Genomic DNA, 21,527 nt, shown 5'->3' on the forward strand with positions numbered 1-21,527 from the left:
CAAGATGTAGAACATGCTTTTTTTGTGGATACTCTAATTTAAAGGGGTTTTCTGACAAAAACAACATTTTTACTGTTTCAAAAAAAGTACTTTTGCCTCATCCCCAGTCATTCCTCCATGCAAGCAGCTTCACCCAACATCATTATTCTGTGCCAACTGCTTTAGCCTCAGTCACTCCTTTACCCTTCACTTTTCTTCTGTGTCAAATACCTCACCCCCAATTATTCCTTCACCCACCGGCATATGTCTGTCACCTCACCCAGTCACTCCTTCCTTCAGCCTCCAGAATTCTTCTGTGCCAACTGCCTCACCCAAGCCACTTTTTCACTCTTCAATATTTTTCTGTACCAACTGCATCATACCCAGTTATGTCTTCACCATCCAACATTATTCTGTGCAAACTACTTTATCCCAGTCATACCTTCATCCTCCAACATTCTTCTGTGACAACTATATTGTACCCAATTACTTCTTCACCCTCCAACATTCTACTGTGTCAACTGCCTCATTCGCAGTCATGCTTTCACTCTTCAACAGTCTTCTGTGACAACCGAATCACCCTCCGATATAATCATGTGCCAACTGCCACACCCCTATTCAATCCTATGCCCTCCAACATGTTTCTGTACCAATTGCCTCACCCCTAACCACTCCTGTGCTCACAAACATTCCTCTGTGTCAGCTGCCTCATCCTCAGCGCCTCCATCACCACCAACTTTCCTCTGTGTCAACAAAATCACACCAGCCACTGCCAGAAGCTTCATCCTCCAACACTTCACTATTGTTCTGTTTGTCAGGTTTTCCTGTTGTGCCATCTTTTTCCTCACAATCAATAAGATAGTAGTAGTAGCTTTATGGCTGTTGCAACAACCTTGGTGCTCACTTAACAATGTGTTTTACAAATACTGATTTTGCTGATCTCGGTGGTATCAAAAATCAAAAGCCAAGACAGGGCAGCAATTTATGTGCCTTTAAGCTTTGTTTGTCCTAGAGGAAGCTCATATTTAATGACCAAAATATAAGTCTAGGCCAATAATGGTGTATATTTTTGTTGTGGAAATCCTGACAGAGGGGTGCTTACAACTGTGCAACATTAAAATTGTGTCATATCTGTCCTGTGGGGTACTAAGACTTCCCTTGTTGTGTTACTATGTCCCTGGGCAAAAGTGCAAGATAACTAAGGAAAGCAAGACTGTATCTTTTAGTGCTCGTGCAGAGAACCTTTCTGCCCGCGGCCATTCTGCAACTTTAACTGCTTAAAAATACAATGTTGCATTGGCGGACACAGATTTGCATCCACTGCTGCTCCATAACTTGTGTGTTTGAATGACATGCATGTTAGGGAATAGCTAGAGGAGGGAAAGGGAGTGCCTACCTGCCTTCTCCTCCAGCCCCTCATGAATGCTGTGCTGCTGAACATAGGCTGAACGGTATTCAAAAGTCTCTTTGGTTTCAGCAAATTTTAATAAATTAATACATTTATAACTTTAAATGAAATGCTCATGTCAATAATATCTTTCCCATGATGCAGATGCAACCAAATGCAAGAAAACAACTGAGTGTCCGGCAAATTCCAGCTGTTTCAAAAATAGCTGCTACTGTGAGGCAGGATTTAGAAACCCAAAAGGAGGCACAAATATCAACCGGGATGAAAACTGTACAGGTAGGTGTAGATATCTTGTGTTGTAAGTAAAGACAGACTTTTCCAGTTCACGTTCTATGGTTGGAGGCTGAAGTTCCAACCTTTAGGGGAAAAAAAACGTAATTCAGCCACATTGTCAAGAATATCTAGTACAACAAATATATGTTTTCACCCAAAATCTCACTCTAATTGGCCTTCAGGCTGGGTTTTAGATTTAAGTAGGAAAGCCTATTCCCTATATCGTCTAACAAGGCTGAGCCACCCTGCTACTGCACATTCCTAAGGGCAGACCTATATACTGAAAACCACTTGGATTTTTACTATTGAGTGCTGCTCTTATGTCTGCCACTAGGTGGGGTATGTGGGTATTTTTAGCAATGCAGGTGTCAAAGGGCTGTTATCTTCCCTTGTTCTGCAGATGGGCTGCTGGGGGGTGATATCATTCCAACTTGCAGTGCAGTAGTAAAAAGTGACTGAAGTTTATCAGAGCACAAGTCATATGGCTGAGGGCACCTCAAAACTAACAACATGTCTAGCCCCATGTTAGACTTCAATGTTAAGAATTAAAAAAATCTGTTTATTCTTTTGAATAATGTATTTCAGTTCAGGATTCTGCTGGAGGAGTGCTATTAACTGATGCATTTTGTAAAAAACATGTTTTACAATTACAGAAACAAATTTAAATTACAATGGTGTTCAGAAGAACAGAGGGCTCATTTACTATAAGGAATGCACATTATTTCTTGCACTTTGAATACTCCCCAATAGGAGATCCGCATAACTAAAGGCAGGCTTTTAGTACAGGGTTTCTTTGTACCCATGTGGGCAGTAGCTTTGAGGCAAATTAAAAACCCAGCTTGCACCCTACGGTAGATATGAATGTTTGTCTGCTCTAATCAACTTCCAAGGATCTTTAAATCAAAATCTGCTTCATAATATTTTTATATTTCAGAAATAGAAGGATCTTTTCCAAGAACATCTCCTTCAACCACTGTCATCACCTCCACTTCCCTCCCAGTCACCAACCCAATTACCTGCCCTACTGGGTATGCCATGAATACCACAGGAAAGGGCATGGAGTGCTCAGGTTGGTATAATAAATCACAAGGATATTAGATGAACAATAAGCATTTCCTTACACCACATCCCTTTTTGGCGTAGTCAACAAATTTCATCGTACTACGCATGGCAGATCTCTTGTAAGATTTATAATATATGATATTAATATCTCCCCTTCTTATTAGGGTTTACGGTTCTTTTGAGCAACCAGACAAATAACCCACAGCAATAAGTGTATACTGTATAAAAGTGATTATATTGAATAATAAATCAATGGATTGTTACACTACAACAATTACACTAAAATCATATTTCATGGCTAAATTTTGCATTCCATGAAATTCTTTGCAGAAGCAAATATTGCTCATTACTACATAGAATGCATTTTTATTCTGCCTTTGAACTTCGGGAATAGTAAAGTGCAGATTTTTTTTATGGCCAGGGTTACAGCCAATCTCAAAAGGATTATCTGTCAAAATAAATAGTAGGTGGGACTATTTGCTCCATGCCATTGAAACTTGTTATAAGTGGTACAGTAACCATCAAGTTAACCGTATTTTCTAAATATATTTTCAGCTGCTGTGTGTCAAAGATACAACACAAATAAAATAGGAACATTGTCTACTTTGGGCAACTTTGACTTTTTTGTTCTATTTCTACAAAAAGTTGCTACTAAAGTACACAGAAAAATAAGAAGGGCTCTTTTTAAAGACAAACAATTGTCTGAAAGCTTCTTAAATATTGAACAATTGAGTCTTACAGAACAATAAATGTTTTGGCGCTACTATATTCGTGAGCCTCAATCCATAATATCCTGGGCACCAGCAATGAAAGTTGCAGAAACACTGTCTGTAAGAGATTCATAGCATGATCTTAACAGAGACAAACAAAGAAACCAGATGCATTAATCTAAAGAGAGTACAGGGTAATGAGAAAATTAAAGTGCTCAATGTATTGTATCCAGTAGTATAATAGTGTTGCCCTAAAATATTAAATTCAGTAAATAACAGTTCCTGTGATATGATTTCCTATGATAAATGTTGATTGGGGTGGTAAGCGTTTGATATATACTTTATTTATTAAGGCAGTAAGCACCATCTTGTTTCCCCTCACACTGGCCATTGATAGTTTACTTTTCAGCTTATAACTCTCTACCCATCAGTATTGCTTCATTTTCTCTTACTGTGCTTACTTAGTCATTCACATAGACATCAAGCCAACAACAGTTCTACTACCTTCTCAAAGATGCCTGCATATCTGATATATTTGTCTTGTCCATAATCATAAAATTGTGCTGTTATTTGTCTCATTAATCCAGTCCTGGTACATTGCTCACTGCAAGCTTTGATGAAATATAAAATTATAATGAAATACGCTTTAATATAAAATATTACTCAATATAAAGTTTCCATTGTTTCTTTATAGCTGTTAAAGACTTATGTGGGACATATTTGCAAGAGCAAAACAAAACTCTGAGATATTGTAATCCAAAGGTTAGTAACAGAATAAAAAAATGTATATGTTAATTAAATAATGCATATAATAAGTATATGTTTTTTTTTTTTTGCTTTTTCTACACCAAAGTCAAAGTGTCCAAGAGTCTGAATCTGGTCCAGCATGTCCCTTCTCCTTGTATGGGACCTTGCTAGAATATCATTAGAATTCGTACCTTGATCATATCCTTCCTCACTAGGTATTGAAACCATAGAAGGTTCTTAGCTGCCAAAAAGAGCTAGATTTTTTTTTCTGTAACTTTCATGATGTTTTGTTGGACTGGAATTCAGAATATCAGGATAGCTGCTATTTAGAAAACACTTTTTTAACTAAAAACTACATTTCTGTATAGAGAATTTGACAATGACAGGTCACATGATTTTAAAGCCCAGATGAAAAGGAGGATATTGAGATGTTAATCCAATTGATAGCTCAGAAGTTCTCTTAGGAGGAGAGGGATCAGCTTCCTCACAAACAGAGAAGGCTGATATTTATAACAAAAAAATTACACAATGTTTAGCTTATTTAAAGAGGAATATTTACCTAGCAGTTTCCTGCATACATATCACTTCAACCAGTTAATATCACACCAGGCTCAAACCTTTCAGAACAATCAGAAGATGTTCTATGTTCTATATACACATGAATATTGCTCATTAAGCAGAACTCCAGACTGGATCCTTATAGATCTGGCTGCAACATCCACTGGGTCTTCTTTGCTGTCAATCCCATACTGTAACCAACTTTATTACTAACTGAAACATTTCAGACAAATTACATTCCACCTTCTTAAACTATTACTTTCAATCACCCTGTGTCTGTCAATCACTGTCAAGATATCGGTGTACAAAATCTTTGGCACCTTCTCCAGAGGACTGCCATGGCACAATGGCTGCTGCGGAAAAAAAAAGTATTGTTTAAAATATCCTATCATCCACCCTAACCAATTACCTCTAAACACATCATCTTGCACATGATTCACATGAGTCAGGTGTGACTACCAGTTCACTGATGATGTGCCCCAGGTATGCTGTTGTCTTTGGACTAGTTGTCATTTAGCAGGCTTTAACTTTAAACTGAAGGGCTTGAGTCGACTCAGCGCACATCCAGATGTAGCAAATATTCCTTAAATGTTCTGGAAAAGATCACTACATTATCCAGGTAGATCATAACATTATTATAGTTCATGTACCCCAACAACATTCCATTGGCCTCTTTAAGGCACTAGACCAGTGATCCCCAACCAGTAGCTCGTGAGTAACATGTTGCTCTCCAACCCCTTGGATGTTGCTCCCAGTGGCCTCAAACAAGATGCTTATATTTGAATTCCAGGCTTGGAGGCAAGTTGTGGTTGTATAAAAACAATGTGTACTGCCAGAAAGAGTCTCCTGTAGGCTATCAGTCCATATAGAGGCTACCAAACAGCCAATCAAAGCCCTCATTTGACATCCTCATGGACTTTTTCATGCTTGTGTTGCACTCCAAGTCTTTTTACATTTAAATGTAGCTCACGAGTAAAAAAGGTTGGGGACCACTTCACTAGAGCATTGTTTAGCCTATTGTTCTGCATTTGGTTAAACTCAGAGAGTCTTAGACCCATCCTTCGGCCAGAGGCTACCTACCAGTATCCGCTTGCTAAGTCCAGTGAGGAAAAGTACACCGTCCACTTCAATGTAGCCAGTGACTCTTTGTTCCATGGCAAGGGGTAAGAATCCTGGCAGGTGTAACGGTTCAGCAAGCGGTAGTCAACACAAAAGCATCTTTCTTCCACATCAGAAAGCAAAGCTAGAAAGCCTGTGAAATATTATTATCTAACAATTTTTGCTTTAATGCTCCTTAAAAAAAGTCCTGTATCATATTTGGTCTTTTTGTCTTGGTGCTCTATACAGGCATGCATTTTAAAGAGCCAAAACACTCTTAACTAGTAGGTTCTTTTTGTTGTGTGCATAAATATACAATTGATCAGATTAATAAAAATGCAGTCTTATAATGTAACATAATGTAATATAAGTAACAGGGAAAACATTTACCTTACCTATATTTCAGGATCCCCGTTGCATTCTTCAGCAGTCTACTTACTACCTTTTGGAATCGACTTGCCAGAATAACGGAACCAATTTAGACATAAAGGTAAGGAATTTAGTTTTGAAATTTGGTTTGGAGAAAAATACTTAAGCCAGGTAAGATACCAGATAAACATGGGGGAAAGGTTTTTTATGCATTTATACAGCGCCAATATATTTCACAGCGCTGTAAAATAAATGTGTTTATATATCTAAATCACATAACTCTCTATTTCTCCCGTTCTTTTCACTGATCTCAGTAAGTATCTTATTGACTTTATGTTTTACTCTCTGTTCTCCTCAATATCTGTCTACAGAACATCACAAATTCTGCCTCTGAGATCCTCAGCAAACCTTCTTGGTCTGCTCTCAGCTCTTCTGAAGTCAGTATTGTCGTAAATGGACTCCTGGAGACTGTGGAATCATCAATACTGGAATCATTTTCTAAACATCCCACCAATAGGAATTTCAGCACCCCTGAGATAGGTAAGAATGTAATTTTTAATTTACTTACAGGAAACTATACAGTGCAGTAGCAGAGCATCCAGTACATTGGTATAGTGCAGAACAGTCTTGTAAAAAGTCATATTTTGTAAGATACATTTAAAAAATGGCAGATTTATTAAGGGTCGAATAGTAAATTCGAATTTGCGAATTGTATTTTTGTTCAAAACTCACAAATTTGAATTGGGAATAATCCAAACTCGATTCAAATTCGAAATGCAAGATTTATCAAACCCTTACCCTGGGAACACTTCATATTTGACTATTCACCTTAAACCTGCAGAGTTCAAGTAGAAGTCAATGGCAGAGGTCCAGTCCATGTGAAGATGTTAATAGCCTTCCTGACATTTGAGTTTTTTTGGATTCAAGTTTAATCAAATTTCGATTCAAATTAGATTTGTGTTTTTGAGTCGGTAATATTCGTTCGAGTTTTTAGACATTCAATTTTTTCTAAAATAACCTCTCATTCGAATTTCAAGTATATTCTAAGTATATTCGAGTAATTAGTGTGCAAAAGACTATTATTGCTTGATCATGTTACTTCCTAAAATACTCTAATGCATATGTGCTGGGCCTGCCAATGAGGTTTCAAAGCAACAATGCATAGGTATCCCAATTTGAATGTCAAATAGAGTGAGATGTGGGGTACATGTTTATATGCTGTGCTACATACTTCTAGAAGTCCAGCATGAAGGCTAGTTGAGGCAGTTATGTGGTTGGGCAAATGTTAGATTACAACAGAAGTCATGGATCCAGAAAATATGAAAACTTCTTGTCTAGTATAATAGGATAATAAAGGGTATAGGATTTGTATTAATCATGGTACAGTCGTACAGTCTTTTATACCGTGTAAAAGCAGTTGTAATTGCTACAGAACATCTTATCAAGATGTTTTTTGGATCATACCCTTCGTATACATCCACCTCTGCACCTCTTTTATTATCCTGCCACTAATGGATTTTTATATGTATAAAATATTTTGACGAACAATCAACATGGAAATATTTTGTCCCTATATACATACAGTATCAGCTAATAATACCAATTTTATTTACAGATGTTGCTACCAAGGTTGTCCAAGAAAACTGTTCCTTTCTAACCATAAATGTGGGACTCAACAGCATGCAAGTGTCATGTGAGCTCCTTCCTAACCCTGAAGGTCAGAAGGATCAAACATATCTAGTGCTGAGGCTGTATAACATATAACAACTTCATAATGTTGAGTCCCTATTCTCTCTTTCTCCAGATGGAGCTGTCTTCATTTCATACAGGGACCTCAACTCCATATTAAGTGGCAGTTTATTGCTGGAGGTGGAGGGCTCTGAGGAAAAAGGCGCTGTAGTGGTTAATTCACAGGTGGTCACTGGAAGCATCACAAGCCAAAATAAGGAAAAACTGAACCCCCCAGTGACCTTCACCTTGAATAATCTGCAGGTCAGTGGAAAGACTTTGCAGTATGCACTTTCTGCCAGAAATGGTGGACAGCCCTTAACATTTACATCAAGACTGCAGTAAGATATCTGGAACGATAACTCAATAGTGTAATATGTCCAAAAAGCAAAATATTTGCTCATGGCAGCTACATAATTATTTCTTCTATTCAGTGTAAGCCACTTCCTAAAGATATTTCTCTCAAAGTCTCTCTGCACCCCTTATTCACAATACCGATTTTATAAAATAGATAAATGCCAGTATCCATCCCTACTGCTAATTTAGTCAGGTTGTTGTAGAAATTCTGTTTGTGTGAAATGCAGGATGTAGCTTCCATTATAAAACTTTTTATGTTTTTCTTTGAGGCCCCAGACCCTTCCAAAAAATTTTTGTGTGTATACTGGGATCAGAGTGGATGGTCACAGAGAGGATGCAACATCACATCTTCCAATGTCTCCCACACCCTCTGCTCCTGTGATCATCTCTCCACCTTTGCTGTCATCATTGCTCCATGTGATATAAAGGTAACCTAATTTCACTGATGTTTTCTTAGTACTAAAGCCATAGATTGTGTGTACTGCTAATAGCAACCATCCAAACACCATCTTGACTTCTCCTGGGCCTATGCTTTTCTCTGGAACTCTCTGCCTTGAGCTGTCAGACGTTCTCCTTCTTTCCAAACTTTCAAAGTCTCCTTAAAGACCCACCTGTTTAGAGAAGCTTATTCAATGTACTTTAATTAATCAATCATTGCTGTATCATAAATTACAAAATAGTTTCTAAAATCCTGATGTCTTAATTGTACCCTATCCTTTAGTTTGTAAACTCTTGTGCGAAGGGCCCTCTAATCCTATTGTACTCTGTTAACTTTGTTTATTATTCACCATTTATTTCCCGTTTGTTATAAACTAAGGTAAAGCACAACGTAACTTGTATATAAATAAATGATGATGATCTTGGCCATTTGACTTTCAATATTGCACTTTGCAGGTGATAGTGGCATATAGCGTATACTTAAGGAATGCTACACTAGATGAGGGTATGCTTCTCTAAAAGAAATGAGTTTGAAGTGATAATTTAAAGGCAGAGACAATGGGAGAAAGTCTGAGAACCTGGAAGGGAATTATAGAGAAGGGATGAGTCTTATTAATTGGATTTGTGGGGTAAAAGAGTGGGCAGTATCATATACCAGACCTGGGGTGAAGGAGTAATTATGGAGTTGTTCACAGTAATATACATTTCTGGGATGTTATAGCATTGGAGACTGGAAAGAGCACTATGTCTTATACAAATCTATGGTAATGCTGGAATACCCAAGATAAGATATTTAAAAAAAATGCAAAGAGGTTTGATGTAGCACCCCACCACCACCACCACAATAGTGCTTCCGAATAATGCAAGTAATTAAGTAGAGATTAATTTTGGAGCATACCCACGCATAGACATAAGTACATCTTTCTGCAATGATGAAGTGACTGATGGGCATTTTTATTTCTAAAATATATATTTTTCTCTTGAACAGGAAGATCATGGCCTTCTCGTTGTCTCCCGCATTGGTCTCAGCATATCTCTTATTTGCCTCTTTCTATCTCTTGTCACGTTTCTCCTGTGCCGTTCCCTAAGGAGCGCTCACACCTCCATGTTAACAGCACTGTGTGGTTGCCTCTTTGTGGCACAACTGATCATCTTGTTTGGCCTACATCAAACCCAGTTTCGAGTAAGTGAATAAACGTCATTATTTTCTTAATTCTAAATTCTTAGTTCTCTAAATGATAGCATGGAAAATATAGTGAAAAATTAATTGAATAAGAACTGTACATTGTGTCCCTTAAGGGCCACACTATCAAGCTCATGGATCGAAAACCCATCCCTTTTCAACAACTCCTTAGTAAAATCCTCATCTCGCATGATCTATAGGCATGCAGATATTCTCAGTGGTTTCATGCAACCATGATCTTGTTTTTCCACCCAGTATGGATCAAACATTGCTCTTATTCTTGTCCTGTTCATGTCTATTTTTTTCTCCGTTTCCTTTTTACTTAACAACAGCATAGGGTTCAGTAAGACACTTTATGATATTAACCTCCCTACGTGTGTGAACCTCATGTACAAAGTGTGGAGCAGGTTGCAAAGTGTAACCTGTTTTTTGCAGTTTGCATTGGGAAAGGTGCAAAGACCTGGCTCTCAGATTCTATTCTCAGATCAGAAATAGAAGCTGTATGAGGTTGCCCATGTAAAATTACTATTATTTTATTTATTATTTTGTATTTATTTTGTGATTCATTGTAACTTTTCTCAGCCCTTTCTTATACTGTGTTTTCTGCTGAGCGCTCATTACACCCCAGATTTGCTTTTCATTCTGTTTGTCAAATGTCTTTCACTCACATTGGCTCTGTCTCACAGATACTCTGCTCTATCATTGCGGGTTGTCTCCACTTTATTCTTCTCTGTGCTTTTTGCTGGATGACTCTGGAGAGTGTGCTCCTCTTCCTCACTGTGAGAAACCTGAATGCAATGAACTACTTGACATCAAGACATTCTCACTTCCCAACTGCCTGCCTCATTGGATTTGGGGTTCCAGCAGTCATAGTCGGCATTTCAGCAGCAGTTCGTACTGATGGATATGGCACAGGGAAAAGGTAAATAGTATAAAATGGATATGATATTAATTTATGTCCCTACTATTGACCTGGTAATGTAGTTTCCCACATTATAGTAATCCTAACATGCTTTATATAACAGCTCTCAGCTTTGCCTTATTTGTATCAGTGTTGTCAGAGAAGTGTAGGGATGTCGCGGACTGTTCGCCGGCGAACTTGTTCGCGCGAACATCGGCTGTTCGCGCTCGCCGAATGTTCGCGAACGTCGCGCGACGTTCGCCATTTTGGGTTCGCCTTACCTGGCGCTTTTTTTTGACCTCTCACCCCAGACCAGCAGATACATGGCAGCCAATCAGGAAGCTCTCCCTCCTGGACCACCCCCACACCCCCTGGACCACTCCCCTTCCATATATAAACTGAAGCCCTGCAGCGTTTTTTCATTCTGCCTGTGTTTGCTTGCAAGAGCTAGTGTAGGGAGAGAGCTGTTACTGATTTCACTGATTTCTTTGAGGGACAGTTGATAGTAAGTTTGCTGGCTAGTAATCTACTTGATACTGCTCTGTATTGGAGGGACAGAAGTCTGCAGGGATTTGAGGGACATTTTAGGGTAGCTTTGCTGGCTAGTAATCTACCTTCTACTGCAGTGCTCTGTATGTAGCTGCCTGCTGTGGGCACTGATCTCTTCTGATCTCATCTGCTGACTGCTGTAATAACCCAATAGTCCTTGTAAGGACTGCTTTTATTTACTTTTTTGTTGTTTTACTTTGCTACTTTAACAGCCAAGTGCTATTAGTCTAGCAGTGTTGGGGAGTGGGACTGGTGTGCTACTGTGCTGCTCCTAGTAGTTCAGCAGCACCAACCCGAGAATATTTTTTTTTTTAATATACATAAAAAATTTTTATTTTACTTATCTTACTGTTCTTTAAGGTGTCCAGTGCTGTTTGCTGTTCTTCATAGTAGTGCACCAATAGTAGTGCACTTGCAGGCATTATTTGCCCAGTGGCCATCTAGCTGTGTGAGCTTTTTCACATTCTGTCTAAATATCAATAATAATACCGTCTCCAGAAACACCACCTGAGTGACGTTTTTCAAGCAGCAATAATATATTCCGTATCGACCACTGCTGTAGTGTATACGTTGACCTTGCAGGCATTATTTGCCCAGTGTGTTCTTCATTTTCAAACCACTGCCACTTAGCTGTGTGAGCTTTTTCACATTCTGTCTAAATATCAATAATAATACCGTCTCCAGAAACACCACCTGAGTGATGTTTTTCAAGCAGCAATAATATATTCCGTATCCACCACTGCTGTAGTGTATACGTTGACCTTGTAGGCATTATTTGCCCAGTGTGTTCTTCATTTTCAAACCACTGCCACTTAGCTGTGTGAGCTTTTTCACATTCTGTCTAAATATCAATAATAATACCGTCTCCAGAAACACCACCTGAGTTGTTGTTGTTTTGTTTTAAAAATAATGCCAGGCAAAGGCAGGCCGCCACGCAGAGGCACTAGGGGCCGTGCTGCTATGCTATCCTGTGGCCCTAGGAAATTGCCCAGTTTTAAAAAGGCAATGACCGTGAACTCCCAAAATGCTGAAGAGGTAGTTGACTGGCTTACACAGCACACCCCATCCTCTACCGTTTCTAACTTTACCACAACATCCTCATCCTCCACTGCTATGGGCACCCCACGTAACACTTCCTCCACCACCGGCGCCCCTTCTTCACTGGAGTCAGAGGAGTTATTTTCACATGAGTTTCTTGAACTGAGTGATGCGCAACCATTATTGGCAGAAGAAGATGAAGGAGATGAGGACGTTACACCAGATTTAATTCTGGCAGAGAACACAACAGAGATGGACATAATGAGTGATGACGAGGAGGTCCCCGCTGCTGCTTCCTTCTGTGAGCTGTTAGAAGAAATTGATGCATCTGAGGAGAATGATGATGAGGAGATTGATGTTTTGTGGGTGCCCAGTAGAAGAGAGCAAGAGGAGGATAGTTCAGATGGAGAGACGGAGAGTCAGAGAGGCAGGAGGAGAATAAGACTTAGAAGAAGCAGGGAGGACAGCTCGCAGGGAACAGTAGGGCAACAACATGTATCGGCACCTGTGGTCAGCCGGCCAACGCACCCGCCATTGCCGCCAACGCCGCCAACTTCTACTGTTACCGCCAGATTGCCAGCTTCAAAAAGGTCAGCAGTGTGGGATTTTTTTAATGTGTGTGCCTCTGACAAAAGCGTTGTAATTTGCAATGAGTGCAGTCAGAAACTGAGTCTTGGGAAGCCCAACAGCCACATAGGTACAACTTCTATGCAAAGGCACATGAACGGCAAGCACAAAGCACTTTGGGAGCAACACCTCAAAGGCAACAGGCAAACTAAAAGCCACCCTCCTTCTGGTCCAGCATCTTACTGCTCTACCTCTGCTGTCCTTGACCCGTCTGAACCACCCTCCACTCCGCCTTCCACCTTGACCACCAGTTCCCATTCCCAGTCATCTGCCCCCAGCCAAGTTTCTGTGAGGGCCATGTTTGAGCGTAAGAAGCCAATGTCTGCGAGTCACCCCCTTGCCCGGCGTCTGACAGCTGGCTTGTCTGCACTCTTAGCCCGCCAGCTTTTACCATACCAGCTGGTGAACTCTGAGGCCTTCCGCAAATTGTAGCAATTGGGACACCGCAGTGGAAGGTACCCAGCCGCAATTTTTTTTCAAAAAGGGAATACCACACCTGTACCACCATGTGCAGAGCCAAGTCACCGCATCTCTGTCACTTAGTGTTGGGCCAAAGGTCCATATGACTACTGACGCATGGTCCTCCAAGCATGGTCAGGGCAGGTATGTCACCTACACTGCCCACTGGGTGAACTTGGTCATGGCTGGGAAGCAGGAAATGTGTGGCTCAACAACGACAGTGGAGTTGGTGTCACCGCCACGGATTGCACGCGGTTCTGCCACCACCTCTACTCCTCCTTCGCTCTCTACCTCGTCTTCTTCCTCTTCTTCGTCCTCTGCTGCTGGGTCCTCCTCCTCCACACCTGTGCACCCCCAGCTCCCCCTAGGCTATTCGACGTGCCAGGTACGCCGTTGTCATGCTGTCTTGGGGATGACGTGCCTGGAAAGCAAAAACCATACCGGATCTGTACTCCTGTCATCTCTGCAGTCACAGGCCGATCGGTGGCTGACCCCACACCAACTGAAGATCGGAAAAGTGGTGTGTGACAATGGAAGCAATCTGTTGGCAGCACTGAGACTGGGCAATTTAACACATGTGCCCTGCATGGCACATGTTCTGAATTTAATAGTACAACGTTTTGTCTCAAAGTACCCAGGATTCCAGGACGTTCTCAGGCAGTCCAGGAAGGTGTCGGCCCATTTCAGACGTTCCTATACAGCCATGGCACGCCTTGCTGACATTCAGCAGCGGTACAACATGCCAGTCAGGCGTTTGATTTGCGACAGCCAGACTCGCTGGAATTCAACGCTCCTCATGTTGGAACGTCTGCTGCAACAACAAAGAGCCATCAACGAATACCTGTTTGAACTGGGTGGTAGGACTGGATCTGCAGAGCTGGGGATTTTTTCCCCCGTTACTGGGTGCTTATGCGCGATGCCTGCAGGCTCATGCGCCCTTTTGAAGAGGTTACAAATATGGTCAGTCGCACCGAAGGCACCATCAGCGACCTAATACCCTTTGCTTTCTTCCTGGAGCGTGCCGTGCGACGAGTGACAGATGAGGCTGTAGACCAGCGTGACGAGGAGCAGGAAGCGCACGATTTCTGGTCGGAATCACCAGAACGAACCCAGGCACCTGCTGCAACGCAGGGAGAGGTGTCAGAAGTGGAGTCAGAGGAGGAAGGTGGCTTTGTGGAGGAGGAGGACCAACAGGAGCAGGCTTCCCAGGGGGCTAGTGGTGACCTTTTGGGGACCCCTGGTCTTGTACGTGGCTGGGGGGAGGAGACCGTGGATGATGCAGTCCTTGATAACGAGGAAGCGGAGATGGATACCTCTGCATCCAACCTTGTGAGAATGGGGTCTTTCATGCTGTCATGCCTGTTGAAGGACCCCCGTATCAAGAGGCTTAAGGAGAAGGACCTGTACTGGGTCGCGACTCTACTAGACCCTCGGTACAAGCATAAAGTGGCAGAAATGTTACCAACATACCACAAGTCTGAAAGGATGCTGCATTTACAAACCAGCCTGCAAAACATGTTGTACAATGCTTTTAAGGGTGATGTCACTTCAGGAACTCATCAACATTCCAGGGGCAGAGGTGCCAGTAATCCTGCCACGAGCGCACCTGCAAGGACAAAGCACTTTGGCCACTCTGTAACGTCAGACATGCAAATGTTTTTTTGTCCAAGGCAGCGGCAGAACCCTTCTGGATCCACCCTCAAAGAACGCCTCGACCGGCAGGTAGCGGACTACCTGGCATTAACTGCAGATATCGACACTCTGAGGAGCGATGAACCCCTGGACTACTGGGTGCGCAGGCTTGATCTGTGGCCAGAGCTGTCACAATTTGCCATGAACCTCTTGTCTTGCCCCGCCTCAAGTGTCCTCTCAGAAAGGACCTTCAGTGCAGCAGGAGGGATTGTAACTGAGAAGAGAACTCGCCTAGGTCACAAAAGTGTGGATTACCTGACCTTTATTAAAATGAATGAGGGGTGGATCTCGGAGGGTTACTGCACGCCGGAAGACTTGTTCTGAGTTTCTGATTCTGACTCCCCATGCAGCTGTCCTTCTCTGCACGCCTCATGACTCCACATACAGCTGTCCTTTAGCGTCCTCCTCCCTCCACCACCGTTACAAACTAGGGTGCAAACCCTACTGGTTTAATTTGAATCCAGGTAAATCCTGAGTTTTTCTGGCCTCTGTGCTTCAGTGGCTGCGACCAAAAAAAACAGAATATTTTCAGCATTTATATGGCATATTTTTTCTGGCCTCTGTGCTTCAGTGGCTGTGACAAAAAAATGAATATTTTCAGCATTTATATGGCATATTGTTTCGGCCTCTGTGCTTCAGTGGCTGCGACAAAAATAAATGAATATTTTCAGCATTTATATGGCATATTTTTTCTGGCCTCTGTGCTTCAGTGGCTGCGACCAAAAAAAACAGAATATTTTCAGCATTTATATGGCATATTTTTTCTGGCCTCTGTGCTTCAGTGGCTGTGACAAAAAAATGAATATTTTCAGCATTCATATGGCATATTGTTTCGGCCTCTGTGCTTCAGTGGCTGCGACAAAAATAAATGAATATTTTCAGCATTTATATGGCATATTTTTTCTGGCCTCTGTGCTTCAGTGGCTGCGACCAAAAAAAACAGAATATTTTCAGCATTTATATGGCATATTTTTTCTGGCCTCTGTGCTTCAGTGGCTGTGACAAAAAAATGAATATTTTCAGCATTTATATGGCATATTTTTTCTGGCCTCTGTGCTTCAGTGGCTGCGACCAAAAAAAACAGAATATTTTCAGCATTTATATGGCATATTTTTTCTGGCCTCTGTGCTTCAGTGGCTGCGACCAAAAAAACCAGAATATTTTCAGCATTTATATGGCATATTTTTTCTGGCCTCTGTGCTTCAGTGGCTGCAACCAAAAAAATTGAATATTTTCAGCATTTATATGGCATATTTTTTATGGCCTCTGTGCTTCAGTGTCTGCGACAAAAAATTTTTATATTGTTAGCATTTATATGGCATATTTTTCCTGGCCTCTGTGCTGCAGTGGCTGCGACAAAAAAAAATTAATATTGTTTGCATTTATATGGCATATTTTTTCTGGCCTCTGTGCTGCAGTGGCTGCGACAAAAAAAATTAATATTGTTTGCATTTATATGGCATATTTTTTCTGGCCTCTGTGCTGCAGTGGCTGCCACAAAAAAAAATTAATATTTTCAGCATTTATATGGCATATTGGTTTCTGGACTTCTGGTTCAGTGGCTGCGACAAAAAAAACATAATTTTTCAGGAAAGTACACATGCCTAATTTTTCAGGGTTCTGCAACAGTGGCAAAATCGCATCTTTTATGGTCACCGCAGGTGATCAATAAAGTAGACCAAAACTGGGCCCACACTGCAGAATCAGTGTTTTTTGGTTCACTTCACTGTACATTGAATTACCTCTGCCTGACCGTGCACGTGCGCACAAGCACGGTGACTGCTAAACACACCACTACAGAAATATTGCCACCAACAGGACGAACATCCTGGAGGTGACAAGCAACTAGTAATTAAAAACTATTATTTGCTCACTTGACGGTATCATTCATTAAAGCTCTTTGCGTCTTTTTGCGTTGCAGTAAGCACCGCGTTTCGTCTTTGCGTGTGAACAGGCTGTAACCTTTACACGACTTGATTGGCATGAAGACGCCGGACGTTTTAAAGCATTTTATTACACAGGTTTAGAAATGTAGTGTGATTTCTGCCCTTTACAGCACAAAACGCAGCGCTGTGTCAACAATGTCAACATTTTTGCCCTTGATCCCCCTCTGGCATGGCACTGTCCAGGTCGTTGCACCCTTTAAACAACTTTAAAATAATTTTTCTGGCCAGAAATGTCTTTTCTAGCTTTTAAAATTCGCCTTCCCATTGAAGTCTATGGGGTTCGCGACGTTCGCGAACCGTTCGCATTTTTGACGCAAGTTCGCGAATATGTTCGCGAACTTTTTTTCCGACGTTCGCTACATCCCTAGAGAAGTGAAACCAATAGTCTAAGTGATTCCTTGGCATCACAATTAAGGTTGGATTCCCTTTTGCATGCTGCAATAAACTTCTAGCAAGGTATATCCTGCTTGTATTACCTGTGTGCTGGTGAATTTCCGCTGCCATGGATTCCCTAAAGTCTCATTTTTTAAATTGGTGCAATGTAAAAAATTAAAAATTTAGATGCATTCTGCTATGTTACACAAAAGTAAAGCTCTACAGTCCAGTGTAACATACCAAATAGTCAACTATTTTTGTTCTGAAATAACTGAAAGGGAGGCCCGTGGTCTAATGTGAACTTCTACACTTAACAGTGTAATGAAATGGTCCAAAATTATGTTTCATTGATTTAAATCCATTGACTTTTCAGTCTCATGTTTCTCAGATCTCAGAAGGATCCTAATAAGGACAGATAGCTGTATAAGTAAATCACTATGTATTTGAACTTGTATTTATATGTCATTAGGAATAATGTGATTTTCTATTTGGTTCCTTGTAGTTGTTGGCTCAATCTAAATCTCATTTGGAGTTTCCTTGGTCCAGTTTGTGTGTTCATCACCGTGAGTTATCAAATTAAGATATTTTTTTCTGACCTTTAATCTCTCTCTGGTATAGCACACTGGTTATAATTTATCATAAGGAGAAATAGACTAACTTAAATATATTAAACTTACCTAAAATAGAACCATGCACACACAAAAACTGTCCACCCATTAATTTTTATATCACGTTTTCATTTTCTTTAGAATATATTTGGAATTATGCAAAATTTATCAACCAGCTACATAAAAAGGTTTAAAAAAACACATTTTGTAACATGATATATGAATTTTCCATTCTGCAGCATATGATGTGCTTTTTGTATACTTCTTGCCCTGTTTTTTAAACAATTCTCTTGGCCTGAATCTAAAAAATGAAAAACAAATTCTGTCATCCTCCTTCTGCTTATATGTTTGAATTAATTACAAAATTCAGATGAGAAATATTTCTTTAAATGAAAAAATTCCTTATTCCATTTTGCAGGCAGTCTTTCTCAAATATTCTGCAAAACGAAATTTAAGCGTAAATGTAATTCTTATTAGATATCAGCTGAGGTATTACAGGTATTTCCATGGCCATGTCCATCTAATGGGCTGGTTATCACATTTATCATAGGTCAAATTTTGAATTTATGTGAATTTTTTTTACTATTATAAATTGCAATGTACTCACAACTCCAATGGGAGGTTATTTATGAAAAAACTCGAACGTCTAATATTTGATCGAATAGTCCCGACCTGAAAAATCTAATTGAATTTGAAACAAATTCGAATTAACTTTTCCTCTGGAAAAAAACTTGAATGTCAGGAAGGCAATTAACATATTCAAATGGTTCAACAAACCTCTGCCATTGACTTGTAAATTAACTTGGCAGGTTTTAAATGGCGAATATTCAAATTAGTACGGTATCCATGGTCGAGGTGTGATAAAATTTACATTCGAATTGGTGCTTTTGAATTCAAATTTGTGAGTTTTGACACAAAAGAAATTCAAATATTCAAATTCAAATTTATCATTCAAACCTTAATAAATCTGCCCCATAGTATACAACTTGTGTAGGAAACTCTGGCCATAAAACTGGACAGCTCTGTTAACTGTCACTCTAATCTTTAATATAGATTTTTCTAAAACATTTATATTTCCTTTATCTTTTTCACATTTTCTCATTCACATTCTTAGATAAATACCACGCTCCTGATTTTAACAATATGGCTACTCCGAACGAAGCTAGCGTCTCTGAACAAAAATGTATCAAGTCTTAAAAACACCCGGTGAGTATGCGAGTACTATATTGTGATAATAAATAAAGGATATCTGATGCTATAAATAAAGGATATCTCTAGGAGTATTTTGCCTTCACTAATTCAAATGCTTCAGGAATGCAGTCAGAAATGATGTCTTAGTCTTATTGCAAAAGCAATTTATCAACCACTTTTGTGGTTTCATAATTCTGATTTGTGCCAGGAATGCAGTTTAAAAGAAAACAGCTTAATAATACACTGCAAATATGGATGGTTCTTTTTTCTTTTTTGTTATTTATTTATTTCTTATGATATCAGTAGTGTTGTCTTACAGTTCAATATATGTTTCAGAGCTGTTGGTGCATTACAGAGATTAGAATCCTGGTTTGTCTTCTGACTGCAGGTTACTGACTTTCAAGGCCCTGGCTCAGTTGTTTATTCTTGGATCTACTTGGGTCCTTGGCTTCTTCCAGTGTGGAACTGGGGCCATTGTGGCATCGTATCTGTTCACCATCTGCAACAGTCTTCAGGGAGCGATCATCTTCCTTGTACACTGTCTGCTCAATCGCCAGGTCACCAAATCTTTTTCATTTTTTACCTTAGTTACTGTAACTCCAGATGTATTAGATGCTGATAGTTATTGCTTGTGGGATTTAAATGACATGGCATTTTCACTACAGGCTGGTAGGAAACTTTTTTTTGGCTATTACAGGCTGTCAGGTAGCTTCAGGTCACCCTTCTTATTACTAAATATAAAATATGTGTCAGAATGTATGTGCATAAATCTATGATAATTTAATTATGATGAATTCAGATCTGTGCACTTATAAATATTCTAAATGAAAAATAGCTTTATGATGATGGTGCTGAACAAAAATGACTTTGGACCAAATTGGAATTGAATTTGCGCATCTTGCTCATACATATGGGGCACATTTACTTAGGGTCGAATATCGAGGGTTAATTAACCCTCGATATTTGACCGTTGAAGTAAAATCGAATATCGATGTCGAAGGATTTAACGCATTTCCTTCGTTTGTACGATCGAAGGAAAAATCGAAGGAAATCGATCGAAGGAAAAATCAATTAAATCCTTCGAATCAAACGATTCGAAAGGATTTTAATCCATCGATCGAACGACTTTCTTTCGATCAAAAAAGCTAGGCTAACATTGATGATCGGTAGGTTTTAGGTGGCGAAGTAGGTGTTCGAAGTTTTTTTTAAAGAGACAGTACTTCGACTATCGAATGGTCGAATAGTTGAACGATTTTTAGTTCGAATCGTTCGATTCGAAGTCGTAGTCGATAGTCGAAGTAGCCAATTTGATGTTCGAAGTAGCCAAAAAAATACTTCGAAATTCGAAGTATTTTTTATTCTATTCCTTCACTCGAGCTAAGTAAATGTGCCCCATATTTGCCCCATAAGTGTCATATGTATTGTGTGAAACAATACAACCATTTATATTTACTCTAAGCACAACTAAAAGGAATACAGTCTGGATTCCCAAACTGTTGGGCTGTTTCTCATGGACAAACAGTGAATTTAGGAGTTCAACCTGAAAGTTCTTTTTGAATAATTACAAATGTTTGTTTTTTGCTGGTTTGGATGTTCCAAAGAGCCCAGCCTGGGTGCCAGATAAGGTGAGGGGGTATTTACTATATTTGCTATCATAGATATTCTTGAATTTGTGGGGGGCCTAAGATAAAAATGTTTTTATATATCATGTGATAGGGTGCTGAACAAATATTTGGACAACATGGATCTGTGTTAGAATCATGTTGTTTCAGGCAAATATGAAAATGGGATTGTAAAGGGGCCATGGGGTTAATTTACTAAGACCTTGTATGCAACTGCTAGAGCACTAAGGGATGCAAATGTGTCCATTAGTGCAGTCTCCATGCATCAACATGCCCAGTTCTTATATGTACACTCTTCACAGAGGCTACACTACAATTGCCAAATTTTCGTCAGTGACCATTTGTCCACACTCCGTGCCAATTCACCAGATGCAAATTCGTTATCACTGCGCTAATTCACTAAAAGTTGCGTCTCAGCAGACGATGGCACCAGGTGGTGCCGTTCTTTAATCCTCCTGAAGATGACACTTGTTATACTATAAAAGTCATCTTTCTCTTTGCATGTAGGTAAGGGAGGAATATAGCAAAACTTTCCGTCGGCTGCATATTAAGAAGCCAGAATCAGAGACTGTATCAGGCAGCACTGTTCCTATGACCTTGAAATCAGTA

At 40.0% G+C, this 21,527-nt stretch overlaps 1 protein-coding gene across 1 annotated transcript in view; it reads left to right on the forward strand.

Moving 5' to 3' along the window:
* LOC108705161 (adhesion G protein-coupled receptor E3) overlaps window positions 1-21,527 on the forward strand; it is a 34,323-nt gene that overhangs the window by 12,116 nt on the left and 680 nt on the right. Inside the window, exons 5-18 of the mRNA XM_018241968.2 lie at window positions 1,532-1,663; window positions 2,595-2,729; window positions 4,127-4,194; window positions 6,242-6,325; window positions 6,576-6,744; window positions 7,820-7,921; window positions 8,009-8,196; window positions 8,559-8,717; window positions 9,716-9,910; window positions 10,597-10,832; window positions 18,000-18,060; window positions 19,220-19,311; window positions 19,685-19,853; window positions 21,426-21,524. Coding sequence (XP_018097457.2) covers window positions 1,532-1,663; window positions 2,595-2,729; window positions 4,127-4,194; window positions 6,242-6,325; window positions 6,576-6,744; window positions 7,820-7,921; window positions 8,009-8,196; window positions 8,559-8,717; window positions 9,716-9,910; window positions 10,597-10,832; window positions 18,000-18,060; window positions 19,220-19,311; window positions 19,685-19,853; window positions 21,426-21,524 — 1,889 coding nt within the window. The remainder of the gene's footprint in view (window positions 1-1,531; window positions 1,664-2,594; window positions 2,730-4,126; window positions 4,195-6,241; window positions 6,326-6,575; window positions 6,745-7,819; window positions 7,922-8,008; window positions 8,197-8,558; window positions 8,718-9,715; window positions 9,911-10,596; window positions 10,833-17,999; window positions 18,061-19,219; window positions 19,312-19,684; window positions 19,854-21,425; window positions 21,525-21,527) is intronic.

Source organism: Xenopus laevis, chromosome 3S (genome assembly GCF_017654675.1).
Source record: "Xenopus laevis strain J_2021 chromosome 3S, Xenopus_laevis_v10.1, whole genome shotgun sequence".
Taxonomy (NCBI): Eukaryota; Metazoa; Chordata; class Amphibia; order Anura; family Pipidae; genus Xenopus; species Xenopus laevis.